Source organism: Hordeum vulgare, chromosome 4H (assembly GCF_904849725.1).
Source record: "Hordeum vulgare subsp. vulgare chromosome 4H, MorexV3_pseudomolecules_assembly, whole genome shotgun sequence".
In the NCBI taxonomy this organism is placed as follows: domain Eukaryota; kingdom Viridiplantae; phylum Streptophyta; class Magnoliopsida; order Poales; family Poaceae; genus Hordeum; species Hordeum vulgare.
In genome coordinates, this window is record NC_058521.1 from 547,148,059 (window position 1) to 547,161,913 (window position 13,855).

General features: G+C 47.7%; 2 protein-coding genes across 2 annotated transcripts; one reads left to right on the plus strand and one right to left on the minus strand.

Annotated features, from left to right (window-relative positions):
- The first annotated feature begins 2,633 nt into the window (after positions 1–2,633).
- LOC123449420 (deSI-like protein At4g17486) lies at positions 2,634–7,578 on the plus strand. The gene is made up of 4 exons (XM_045126642.1): positions 2,634–2,818; positions 4,753–4,970; positions 6,092–6,379; positions 7,050–7,578. Exons 2-4 carry the CDS (start codon positions 4,757–4,759, stop codon positions 7,292–7,294), a joined length of 747 nt encoding a protein of 248 aa, XP_044982577.1. The 5' UTR covers positions 2,634–2,818; positions 4,753–4,756; the 3' UTR covers positions 7,295–7,578.
- A 1,861-nt stretch (positions 7,579–9,439) lies between these two features.
- Positions 9,440–10,924, minus strand: LOC123446898 (homeobox-leucine zipper protein HOX12-like). The gene is made up of 3 exons (XM_045123440.1): positions 10,629–10,924; positions 10,158–10,495; positions 9,440–9,965 (listed from the first exon to the last, which is right to left on the minus strand). Exons 1-3 carry the CDS (start codon positions 10,717–10,719, stop codon positions 9,705–9,707), a joined length of 690 nt encoding a protein of 229 aa, XP_044979375.1. The 5' UTR covers positions 10,720–10,924; the 3' UTR covers positions 9,440–9,704.
- Positions 10,925–13,855: the final 2,931 nt, after the last annotated feature.

Consider the following 13,855-nt stretch of genomic DNA (forward strand, 5'->3'; position numbering starts at 1 on the left):
GGTGGAGCCCGCACTTTTATAGAAACCCGCATTGTTTATTCGCCACCCCCATTCCTTTCTTCCATCCCCACTGCTCTCCACCCAATTCCCGCCCTTTTCGTCCACCCCCTCCTTCCTTCCATCGCCAATGCATGGAACGAGAGGATAATCTATCGGTGATGAAGGTGGCGGAGGTGCCGGAGGATCCGCTCGCCCTAAAGATCAGCTCGGCTACGCGGCAAACTCACCACGTCAAAGCGAAGGCCACAAAGGGGGAGAAGCTCAAGAAGCTGATGGCCGCCGGCGGGCGAGCTAGCGTCAGGCATGGTGGTCGTGGCAGATGTCAGGGCGGAGACCGCGGTGACAGACACACCATAGTACACACGATGCAGTGGCTGGAGCATTATAATGCTTCGTACTCCTACGCTGCCAAGCACCTCGAAACCGCTGCAGGGAAGGTGCTCTTCTGAGAGTGTTCTTCACCACAACTTATGCGAGCTTGGACAATGGGCGAGGAGCAAATGGGTGCCCGCACTCTGTTCGCTACAATACCAAGAGCGGGAGACTTGACGTACATGACCCGGACAGTGAGATGCTCGATCATCTATGACGGAGGCGGTGACGGAGGAGGATATGGTTGTGAGGACGGAGTAAATATGGGCATGGACATCCTGACCCGGTGACCCGGACCGAAAACCCGGGCCATGCGGGTCCGGGCTTGCGGTTCGGGCCGGGTTTTCAAGCCCGGGTGGCAGTTCGGGTCGGGCTCAGCCTTGCGCAAATCACCATTTTACACGAAGGCCCGGCCCGAAAATTCCTTTTTTAGTTCGTTCAGACCGGGCTCGGGCCTGAGATTTGCATTTTTTGGCCAGGCCGGGCTCGGGCCTGAGATTTTTGGTTCGGTCCTTCCAAAGCCCGGCCCGAAGCCCGTCCTGGCCCGATGTACGCCCAGGTTTAGGACGGACATGTGGGACACTCGGATCCCATCATGTCTAGCAACTACCCGTTGCAGCAGTCCTATACCTAGACGGACACGCAATAGTCATACACCGAGACCGCCGTGGACACACATCAAGTACAACATTGGGCATCCGGACATCATCATGAGGAGGAGGACGATGATTTGGCTGGGGTAACCGGTCCGGGCAGCGCAAAATTGCATGGTCTACCGGACTGAAGTTGTTTTGGGTGCGGACATGTAAAAAACTAAGCATACTTGTCTCTTTTTTGTTGTGATCGGGGCATGTGATCCGACACTGGTGTGACCCCGCACATTGTATGGATCAAACTTAATTTGAATTTCAAATTGCACTTTACTGACACACATATATCAGATAGTGTTGGATGACAGCCTCTGGTATTTGTGACCGCAGACTAGCCCGGTGTCCACGGACGAATACCGGAGGGAATTTGCGGGTCGCTGTTAGAGATATCCTTATAAAAGGAGTAAGATTACAACCAACACATGTATGACTCTTTGGTTTATACTATCTCCGTCCTGGTTTTTATTGATTCTATTTGTATTTTATGCTAAATTTTAATCATGGATTTAACTAACAAAATATTAGTGCATGTCATAAAAAATAGTACTCCCTCCATCTCGATGCATTAATCATCTTACAAAAAATTAAATAATTTCAACACGCTAAGACACATTACAGTAGAACTAGTTGCATATATATTAATTAGACTCCATTTATTAATTGAAAGACCAATGCATACAATTTATGCGGCACATTTTTGGATTTGAAGAGGTCTCCTAATTAATGGCACATTTTTAGTTGAGAAAGAAATACTCCCTCCGTCACAGATTAGAAGGCATGCACGTGTACCTAGATCGTTAATTTGACTTATATAAAATATATTGTTTAATATAAAAAATTATATCATTAGAAAGTAGAACATCTAAAATTTCTAATGATATATTTTTTATAGATGCCTCTCATTAAATTGATTAAATTGACGACCTAGATACATGTGTCGGACTTGTAAACTGAGACGGAGGAGGTAGTATGATTAGCTTCCTCCGTAATTTATTTTCTTTTTCTAGCCAATCTCTACTTGTTGAGGTTGCATTGCACCTTCTAAGATGCCTAATCCACCGACACGGAGGGAGTATCACAAGATTTGCATTTGAATATAACTGTTAATGATATTTTTTTAAGACATCCATTAATGTTTGTTAATTAAATCTAAGATGAACATTCGACACAAAAAAAAATATATATATAGTAATAAAGACCAATAAACCAGGACAGACCAAACCAAAGAGATCAACAGGGAATCTTTATTTTCGTGAGAAAGATTCCGAATTCAAAAACAGCCAGCGCTACCCCTAGAGATCAACGGGGAGAGATCCCGGAGCTCATCTTTAATTTTTCCTTTCGTCCCCCTGAAACCCGCCCGAGCGCGGCTCTCCACGGTCCGCCCCTCTTTCTCTCACGCTCCATCCAGTTATTAATTGTAGCAGGAACAATACGTAAAAGGCCGAGCTTTCAAAAAAAGAAGCGAGGGGACGGAAAAGACAAGGCGATAAATTACAAAGACGACCCCCAGCGGGAGCGGTGGCCCCCCCCCCCCCCCCCCCCCCCCCCTTGCTCGGCTGCTCCTCGGCGCCTTTCCCCAGCCATCACGAGCCCTCCCCTCCCCGAACCCAACCAGAACCGACGCCACTCCACCACCACAACTGCGCCCCTCCCCAAGGATTCCCTCGGATACCTCCTCTCCCCTCCCCACCCCAGCTACAGCCCCGCCCCCACGCCGCGCGGCCGCGGCCATTGGCCTCGCTCCTCCCCTCCCCTCCCCGTCGCCCTCCGGCCGGCCTTCGTCCCCCCCCGCGGTAAGCCTGCAGCTTGCTTTCCCAGTCCTTCGACTCCAGTGCCGCGAGATCTTGGCTCGGATCTGCGGCCCCGTGCCTTTCTCGGGCCGTTTGCTAGCTTAGCTTGCTCGCTTCTTGTTCTCGATTCGGCACAAGGAGCGCGTGAGGGGTGGGTGGAATTGCGGCGGCTGGCCTGGTCGTTTCGTGTCAACGTCATTTGTTCGTTTCTTTCCCCCACCTCAGTTCCAGCACGCGTATCTCCGTCAAATTCTTCTTTTTGGGGGGACGGGACGGGGTCAGCTCAATTCAGGTTGGTACTACTGGTACCAAACGTAGCTTTCGCAGCGGCAGTGCAGTCCAGCCTTGTTTTATCTGCGCCGGGACAGTTGTTGGAGCTTGGGCGATGTAGCTGTCCCTCCAACTCCAAGCCTGAGTTTCCTCTTCCCAGTAATGGTGGGGTGGGGCGCTACTTGAAAGCCTGGCTGGCGCATTGTTGAAAAAGGATCATCTTCTTTTTTTCTTCAAGTGTTTGTTTCAGGTCTAGATTTGAAGAATCATGTGGCATTGTCACCAAAAGAATGTACTTACATGAAGCAATCTATAACACAGGGTAGACATTGTCTTGTCCCCAGCAAAAGGTGGAACAATCAAGCTTCATTAGAGGGTAAAGCTAGGTTTGGTACATTGGGTGGGTGGGGGTAGAAAAACAGATCCGATCTGGTGGCTCTATATATACAACTCTGAGCTCTCTATATAGTCTTACAGCTCCAAATTGGGGCTTGAAAGCACGGGTGCTTTGAGTCAGTAGGACTCAGTTACAATGATTGAGCTTGTAGAAGTAGCAGCCTGAGGAAGTTGCGAGCAAAATAGCTATTGCGAGCTCTTCTCTGAAATTTGTAGCAAGACTTGATTACATCAGAATGGCAATGGCAACTGCAGTATTACCATTCGTGTCAACATCGTCCATTTCCCCTCAGTGGGAGTGAGTGTCGCCGTTGAATTTTTTTGCAGGTTTAGTTCGATTTGGTAGTACCAATCGTTGTGTTCGTAGTAGCACTAGTGCAGTTTGTTTACTTGTACCAAAACAGTCGTTGGAGTTTGGGTGATGTGTTACGGCACTGTCCCTGGAAGCCTGAATTTCTACTTTGCAGTAATGGGATGGAGCGGTACATGGAACCAAAGTTGGTACCTACATGGCTGGTGCATTGTTGAATTTTATTGCTGCTGTTGGGTGCTTGCCCTGAAGTAATTGTTGCAACTGTAGATTGAAGGATTATGCGGAATCGTCACCCAACCAATTGCTGAAAAATCAGACTCTAATATAGAGTTGCTATTCTCACCAACAAAATCTGGAAGAACTAATCTTTGATAGAGGGGGTAGAGCTGGCCAGCTAGTTTGAGTACATTGGGTGGGACCGAGAGAAACAGATCCCATTTGTTTGCAATTTCATATAGTCTTACCACTTCAAATTAGAGCCTCTTAAAAGCGTGTGTGATAGCAGCCTACGGGAGCTACTCAGCTGCCAAAGGACTAAAGGAGTGAGCTACTCAACTCTGTTCTGTGGGAGCATACTAAGAAACTCCTAGCACTTTCAGCTACTCCAGGGATTTCAGATTCCTACCATGCAGCTAAATCTAGTGGACATGTTGTAGTTAAACGAGCTTAGACTTGTTAAGCGCACGCTAACTATTTTCTTTCATATTTCATATTTAACACATTTTTCAGTTTCATGCTTTTATTTTACAAGTCCTTGAAATTAGATTTAACCTCTTCAAAGTAAATCTTCCGTTATTTAATCTTTATTTAACTTTTAACCGCACCTTATTATTTGTGTAGAATGAGAAGTTGTTAAACTACTACAGGAAAACCATTTCAGAGAAAGTTGATGTTCTCAGTTGTTGATCTTTCTGAACTAGATCCTTCATATATTGATATCTGACTTTATTATGTGAAGGAATATGAAACTAAGGACAAAACGTCCTGGATGGAAGTCCCTCGTGCCTCTGCAGCTGAGCAGGAAATCCACCATGCGCTTCTTTCTGTTTCCCAAGGTTCAGGCATCCGGTCAATCCCCAAATGATACTCCGGTTTATCTTAATGTGTATGATTTGACACCCATGAATGGCTACATATATTGGGCAGGCCTTGGTATATTTCACTCTGGGATCGAAGGTACTTACCTGTGCCAGATGCATCTTTTTAAGCAAACATACTATTTATGCACCGGTTCATTTCATTTTTTTTTCTCATTTCTATTCGGTTTCGAGTTATAAATCCAACACGACTTCACTGATGCTATATTAGTAACCATTTCTCCTGGATTGTTCCACTAGCTCATCAATGCTAATGTTAACTATCAATAAGCTGCAGCTTTTATGTACCGTTCTCCAATCAAGTTGTTACTTACTCGATTGTGCATTAAAATAACAAGTAATCCCCATACCTGAATGACTCATGTCTGCATAGTGGAGTTCTAGGTAAATAATAGCATTTATTTTTTGACCATCAGGTTTTGTGGTCGTAATGCGACTACAGGCATCCCTGCCACCAGTATCATAGCAATTTAGCACACAATGCTTCAGGTGTTTAGCTAGTGCAGATTTTGGCATAGCATATATAAGCTCCATCGTGTACTCGTATGTGCTACCACTGCTGTGATTAGCTCATATTGCCATACCTCATGTATAGGCATAGCCTCTGATTTTTTATTTCTTTTGGTAGAGATAAATATGGGATGATAGCCTATGTTGTCCCTTCTACGTAAACTATAAAATGAATGAAATAATCTTAGCATCTCTCTTGATTTTGAGGGACTGCTCTGTATGGCATTATTGCTTAGACTTCAATCTTTCTTTCCCAAATGGGTAGCTTAGAAAGGTGAATAAATGAATATTTTTACATATATACATATGTAGACCCATCTCTGTGGCTGCATGCATCGTATTGATGCAGAGGCCGGAGGAAATCCTCCTTTTCTAAAAAAATGTAGACATCTTCCTGGATCTCTTTAGTCCACTGTCCGCTGTAAGGACAAGAGGATGGATATTTAGGGTTCTCTCTAGAGCTTTTGTTACCTTCAGCTTACTCCAATTGGGTCTGCTTGTCGAAAGGTGGAACAAGAATTAAATGAGACCTTTATTCGGGTACTCTAAAGCTACACCAAAATCTTACCTGGCTCTTCTGTTTTACCGTCCTCATGCAAATCAAATTGGACAATTTTTGTGGAGTAAGATTACAGAACTGATCTGGATAACATTGTAGTCTGATTGCCTTTTTTTTTTCTTCCCATGCAGTTCATGGAGTTGAGTATGCATTTGGAGCACATGATTATCCCACCAGCGGGGTATTTGAGGTAGAACCTCGTCAATGCCCTGGTTTCAGATTCAGGAAATCAATATTTCTTGGTACGACCTGCTTGGATCCTATCCAAGTTAGGCAATTCATGGAGCTACAGTCAGTAAACTACAATGGAGATTCTTACCATCTTATCATGAAGAATTGTAACCACTTCTGCAAAGATATGTGTTACAAATTGACCGGCAGCAAAATTCCGAAATGGGTGAATCGTCTCGCCAGAATAGGTACCATACCTTAATGCCAGTACTAGTGCTTATTATTAGTTGGTCAACGATTTATTCCAAAAGGATAGTCAGTTGTGATAGCGTTGAGTGCATCGCATGGTCAGAATGCATTGAGCACTTTGACAGTTACTGCCATAATTCGTGCTGACTATATTCCATTGCTACTTTAGTTTCTAGAAATGCAGTTTACCAAATTGTTGTGTAAAGCTGTACTTTTTGTGATCACATCATCTGCTAATGCAATTCTGTAGTCTTTACAGCGATTGGACTTGAGACCTTGATAGATTAGGAAAATAATATAACCCTCCACCGTACAAAAAGAAGGTAGTATATGACTCTTGACACCTGATCTAGTTGCAGCCTAATCATGTACGTGCTAGAGATTTAAGAAGTCTCTGTTTTCAGCCTCAAAGGAGCACTTTAGATGTAGTGTTGAGATAATGTTTTAATCAGGAATTGCATTCAGCATGGGCAAACTTCCGAACAACATGAAACTCTGAACATGTAGTTGTGAGTCCATGGTCTGTGCAGTTACATTCCTCGTCCAGTTAAAGCCTTTAAAGAAGGGAGATTCTTGTTTTGTACATAGAATTTGCTTGCTTGTCATACTAGCATTTTGGCGTTCCCTTGTGAGATCCTTAGGAACTCAATTTTATCCTTTTCCCTACAGGTGCCATCTGCAACTGCCTCCTCCCGGAGTCTCTGAAGATCTCCCCGGTCGGCCATGACCCAAACAGCCAGCCCGAGGATTCAGAGAAGCGGCGTCTGCGGAACCCCTTGAGCTGCTTCTCCTCCATCTCGAGCCAGAGAGCGCTTCCCCCGTCTTCTTCCCCTTTCCCTCCATCGCCCGTGAAAGAGCCCCTTCCGAGCTCTTCGTCGAGGAAATCCAGCACCGCGTCGCTCAAGAGTAGGTAGCCCGTGTAACTTTTGGAAGAACCAAGTTGGCTAATTCGGGCAGCGGTGCTGCCGTCGCAGCTGCCGGTTATTTTTTTTTTCTTTCTCTGTCGGCGTCGGCCTAATGCTTGCTTGTTGATGCTGTTGTTGTATCATGTGATGTAATCCCCGTGGAAAGAGTGTGGCTACAGATGTGATTTTGGGTGAAGGAATTCGCCTCGATTCCACCCGCTCCCTGTACTCCTGATAGACTGCCGGCCAGATTGGATTTGTATATTAGTCTCCTCTACTATTCTTTCAGTTGAGTCTCCTCTGCCTCATCGTGCCTGATACAGTACTATTTTCCTCCTTTACGTTTTGTCATATCCATGCATGGATCATGTGGTTTTTACTACCTAGTCAACTGTGAAAGCACAGATCAAGTCTAGTTGAGCAGTAAATCTGCTAGCCTGCTATGTCCATGTGCAGATTACTACGAGTAGTACTCCTACTACATGTTTTGTGAAGACGGAGCAGTACTATTAGCACATGGCAGTGCTCAGTTGGGCCGAGGTCGGAATCCAGCAAAGGTGGCTGGCTACACGCCACGCCACGCCACGCGTACCACACCAGCGAGCGCTGCCGGGTCTGCATCTCATCTCAGCCATACAAGCAGTAGAAACTGCCGGAGCCTACTGGAGTATAAATCCGCGGGGAGTGGCGGCGTGCCCACCAAAGGAGGGAGAGGGGAGGAGGAGCAGGACGGAGGCAAGGACAGCGAGCGTGACAGTTTGCGGGCGCTGAAAGCTCTGGCCCCAATCTCCAATCTCATCGCCGTACGTAGTACAGCTCCAGGGGGGAGGCACCTCCGTCTCGTCTCCCCCCCTGGATAAGAATGCTCCTATCCTATGATACGATGCCCCCACGACTAAGCAACGCCAAAGCCAAAGCCATAGCCAGCATCAAAGGCCACAGCCCCTCTGGTACTGCTAACCTGCGTACGTTGCGTTGCGTTGCGTCCCCCACACGGCCAGGCCACACTCCACCCGGTGATGATGATGACGATGATGGTTTGGCCACGGCGGGCGGGGGCCATAAAGCCGGCGACGGCGACGGGGTTCGACGATGACGACGACCTCCTCTCTGGACTGTATATAGTTTGTTTTTTCCTCCTTCCTTCCTTCGTCCGTGCGGGTGCGGCCGAGGACGGAAGGTCGCTGTCAGGCGAGGTGGGTGACGGGCGATTGATTAGGTCGTGCTTCCTTGGTGTAGCGATGGACGGACGAACGGACGAGCAGTACGTGTTGTTATTACTTTTCGACTTCGGATGATCGATGATTCGGGGCTTATCTACGCGGGATAATGGCTTTTAGGGCAGTAACGGGCTGCTTCGCTTCGCTGCTGCAATCATTAGCTCCGGATAACATGGCTGCGGTTTTCCTTTCCTCCGGTCGACACGTCCAAGGTCTACTCCTAGGATAGGATGCCATGGCGGCACCGCGGCCAGGTGTTGGTGTATGTACGTACGTGAGCACCAACTCCTGCTAGCTAGCTCATGCCCTGATGCTCGGCGTCAGTGCCTGCTACTGCCACCACTGTCCTGTCCCGTGCCACTAGCTAGAGAAGAGAGCAACTGGCGATGAATTCAACTACTGCTACCCATGGAATGGGAATATTATCAGGTGGTATATTTCCGTTTATATCTTCTTCTGTCATATAAAGCCCAGAACTGAGGAAAGGCCCAGTCAGTTGGGCCGAAGCCAACACCGGATCATCAAAAGCAAAGAAAAAAGAAGAACAAATGGAACTAAATTCCCCTAAAAGACAAACAAAACGACCTAATTGATAAACCTCAACAATCCGTTTTAAAAGATAAATAAAAAATAAACCTCAACAATCCGTTTTAAAAGATAAATAAAAAATAAACCTCAGCAATTTTTTTTGGAGCCAAGTGATAAATCGTTCAGCTCGTCGTAAACCGCCTTGTGAGTTGTGCATCCATCACACCATCAGTTCAATTCATCGCAAATCGATCGCTTGATTGCATGATAGCCCATACATAGTACTCCCTCCGTTCTTAAATATAAGTCTTTTTAGAGATTTCACTAATGGACTATATACGGATGTATACAGACATACTTTAGAATGTAGATTCATTCATTTTACTTCGTATGTAGACTACTAGTGAAATCTCTTAAAAGACTTATATTTAGGAACGGAGGGAGTACTTACTTACAAAGATTACCACCAGTTCATAATGTACATGGCTTGGCAAACACTAATAAGATTCTCCGTTAGGGCATCCATGGACCCATATTTGACACTACCACCAATTAATACTAAGATTCTACTACCGTGCATACGATTACCCCGCAATCCCGGCTGATTAATTAATTAACACTGATTGATCATGGTTGTAAATTAACTACTGGAGCAGCACTGTCTTTCCAGATCAGCTGAACTGATCGTACGCCCCTCCGAGGTAGCCGCCGGCTGCAGCCAAGTCCATCATGTAGTTGGTGTAGGCGTACTCGCTCATGTAGGTGAAGTCGGCCTCCGCCTCCTCCATCCCGAACTGCTGTCCTCCCACCATTGCCGTCACCGTCGAGAAGGACGACGAGCTCGGGCTGCTGCCGCCCGCTGTCGCCACCGCCGCCATGGCCTTGTTCTTCTCCTCCTCCGTCTCCGCCAGCCTCTCCTTCAGCCTCAGCAGCTGCATCCATCCATATGTGCACATGTTAGTACAGTACATACATCACAGAACCGGCTAGTATTAATTAACTGTAGAAGCCAAGAATTCTGCCATTTTTGTGTGAAAAGCGTGAACTCGACCAGGCTAGGTGCATGGTGTGATCGAGTAAAGACAAGAGCAGCCAGTCGATCGCAGTACTGTTGCAGTGTATACCTCGGCCTCGAGGTGGCAGTTGCGCACGACGACGGCGTCGTGGGCGGCCCGGAGCTTGTTGAACTCCTCCTCGATGAGCTTGCTCTTGTAGCGGGCGCGGCGGTTCTGGAACCACACGGCGACCTGCTTGGTGTCGAGGCCCAGCTCCGCGGCGAGCTGCACCTTGCGCGGCGTCTCGAGCTTACGCTCCTTCCTGAAGCTCATCTCCAGAAACTTCGCCTGCTCGTCGCTCAGCCGCCGCTTCTTGGCCGCATCGTCCCCTCCACCCTCTCCGCCTGCCGCCGCCTGCCTCGCCCTCCGCCTCCTTCGCTGCCGGCCGGCCTTCTTCTGCTCTTCGCCTGCACATGCACTTGAGAATCAGCAACAGGCAGCACATTGCGGTTGAACACTCGAGCACCTACATACGCGTACGTACATATGGATGGCGCGCTAGCTAAATTAATCAACGACGACATGGATAGTTGAACTCACCGGAGACGACTGGTGCGGCGTCGTCCGCCGGGAAGCTGTCCGGGAAGACGAAGGAAGGGAACAGGAGCCTCTCTCCCTCCTCGGGGCTCATCTTTCCAGTAAAGCAAGCAAGCTAACTGCAACACGAGAGAATACTTCTATCTATCTAGCTAGCTAGCAGTGCTCAAGAAATACTACTATATTTGATCGGCTCTGATCGATGCTTTGGGCTTTGGAGCTTAATTGGGATATATATTTCGAGGGGCGAGTGCAGAGATGCCGTGCTGTTGAGCGACCGGTGTCCGAGTCTGTGAGCCTGGAGCTCGGCCGGGGGAATTTATAGAGGGCTGAGGCGAGGGCTGAGGCCTGAGGAGAGGTTCGTGTGCGGCAGTGGCACTAGGAGTAGTAGATAGGAGTTGGGGGCTTAATAATTCGTCGTGTGGGGAGCCACGAGAAAGCGATCGATGGATGCTGTGAATTGTTACCTGCTGGTAATTAATCAGCGTCAACTTTGCTTTATCCGGCTAATCGTGTGCGTGCTAGTTTCGGATGACGGAAAACGAAACGGGAGCAGGGTAAAGCGACGGAGCTGCTCCAAGTCAGATGCTTACTGCGTACTGTACGTAATTGTAGGTGCTGATCTCCCAGGTTAACAGCACAAAGTGACGTCTTTTGGCGACAAGGACGTACGCACTCGCCGGACGGCTCGCATGCAGGGGCTGTGGTCTGTGGAGGCCATCGGTTCTTGTGGAGAAAACTGTGAAGTTCCAGTGCCAGCACCCGTAACTTTTGCACCGACGCAGATGGCCGCAATAGTACTAGTCATAGTACTAGTAGTGCGTAGCGTACGTGCACGCACGCAGCTGGTTGCTAAGCTTTGACAAGTACTCCCTCCGTTCCTAAATATAATTCTTTTAATCGATTTCACTATGTGTCTACATACGAAACAAAATGATTGAATGTACACTATGTCTACAAAAACTTATATTTAGGAACAGAGGGAGTATGCAATGCTACTACATATGCGCGGGCGCATGCATGCATGCATGCACGCAGCCAAAGTTGAAAGTGAGCGGTAGAGTAGCTAGGTAGGGGATGTGTCATGGATGGAACGGCACAGATGGCTGGATCGACCAGCTACCGGCAGGCTGAGCCAGCCAAGAGTTTCGGACGCACAAGTTACCGTGCGTGCACCCATGGATGGATCGGGTGGAGCTTTAGTCTTGTGTCGGCCTCCGGGGTCCGGCCGGGAGACGACACGCCTAGCAAGGCCAAGCGGCTTGACGTCAACCAGGTCCATGCACATGCACGCACGCTTGCGCTGTACCTTTCTCGGGAAAAAGTTTGGCGCGGCTGCCAGATATCCATCCATTCCCAAGTGTACGTACGTACCATGCCACACGCTTTGTTCCATATCTCGCGTAAAGTGGCGCGGCTGTACGTGTGGATAGGGCTAGCAGCCGACCCATGGAGCGAGCGACCATGTAATTATTTGACCTGGGCGGGCGTGCGTGCGTACGTACGTACGTACGCGTCTTGCCGTGGACATAGGTCAGGAGGTTCCTTCCTTACGGCCTCTTCTTTCTTCTGTATAGTGATAGTAGTATAGTTTACTCCTAGCCACCCCTTGCGGCGCGGCCCATCGATCTGTCTACCTCCGGCGTTGTACGACGACCCGCAAAGTTTGTGTGAACAGTGTGCCTTTTGTGCGACACGACGGATCGATGGGTGGGTGGATGGATGGATGGGTGGCGCGTCCTAGGCAAGGTACGTACTACTGAATGGCGGCTACTTACAACTTTTGGCAAGATATATCTTCGCAGCATTTGCGTCCGCCCGCGTGGTGTACCTGCCCTTGCTAAAATAGCGGCATGGCCAATGGCCGGTTGGCAACTCCACTCTCCACATGCAGATGCAGGTATCCCACTGGTCCAAGGAACGCGAGCCCTCGTGCTTGCATAGCCAAATAAATGAAAGTGGTAGTACGACACGCGCTACTGTTTCTTATCCAAATATCCTTGCGGCGCGTGCGTGCGTGGTCAAACACTATCCATGAGAAACCTCACAGCAACGGTACTCCACGGTGTGCACGAGTAAGTACAGATCTGACGACCAAGCCGGGAGAGGAAAAAGAAATACGAAATGGAAGGGCAAACTAATCTAGCCTCCCTTGATGCCTCGATCGATCAGCTGTCGTCTTCAAACAGAGAGCTCGATCTCATAAACTGTCCTCCAAAAGGCCACTATTCTGGGTCATTGAGAAGTTAGGCACGTAGGTACGTGCATCACCTAGCCTATATGTATTGCCTATGCATGGCTAGCTTATCATTTGATTTCGTTTTCAGTCGTACGTCTCCCGCTTACTTTCGTCTTGGAAAATGTTGGCTAGCTCCTCCCTTCCAAGTTACTGCTGCGTCCACGCCCCCACGCAACCGCTTGTGCTACGTATATACTACGTGCTGGCGTTCCATAGGCGCGGCATCGATCCACGCGACAAACGCAAACTGCCGTACAAAGTCGAACCATGATGTTGCAAACTCGAGTACGTTATCACATGACCGATACAATTCCCCCCGAATGTTAACAAGTGTCCTGTGTTAATTAATGAACTCATCACACGCATTTTCTTGTTGAGCACTTCTTTTTATTAGAAACACCGTACATACGCATACTCTCACAACGCACATGCATACTCATTTCTGTGAACACAGATACGCAAGCCTATCCCTGTGGACACTTTACAAAAACTGAGTCGGTTGATCTTGATATTGATGAAATCGCCACATACACTTCGTAATCGATGGACACACGATACAATTGAAAAAATTACCCCAGAGAGCCCGAATAAATCTAGGAAATATGCAAAAATGCATGTCAGAGTGTAAAAACCAAATCCAGATAGCCTGATTCCACCATAAGGAACATAACCATCTAAGATAGGCTTATTTCACATTACTTGTTGTGCATTTGCGTGCGTTATTCCTACTCCTACTGTCCTACATGTTCATACCCATTTTAGCACTTAACACGGCTTACCAATGTATTAGTTCGATGATGATCTAGATACCCCAAAATCTATAAACAATGATATGTTATATATAATGAAAATTACCTTATCATACTATCAATATTATGAAACACTTGTAGCACAACCATATGAAGACTTCCAAAAAGGAGGTCAATTTTAACAAACCGTCGGATCTCAATCCTATGACTCATCAATTTCCTCCAACCTAGCTAAATCCACC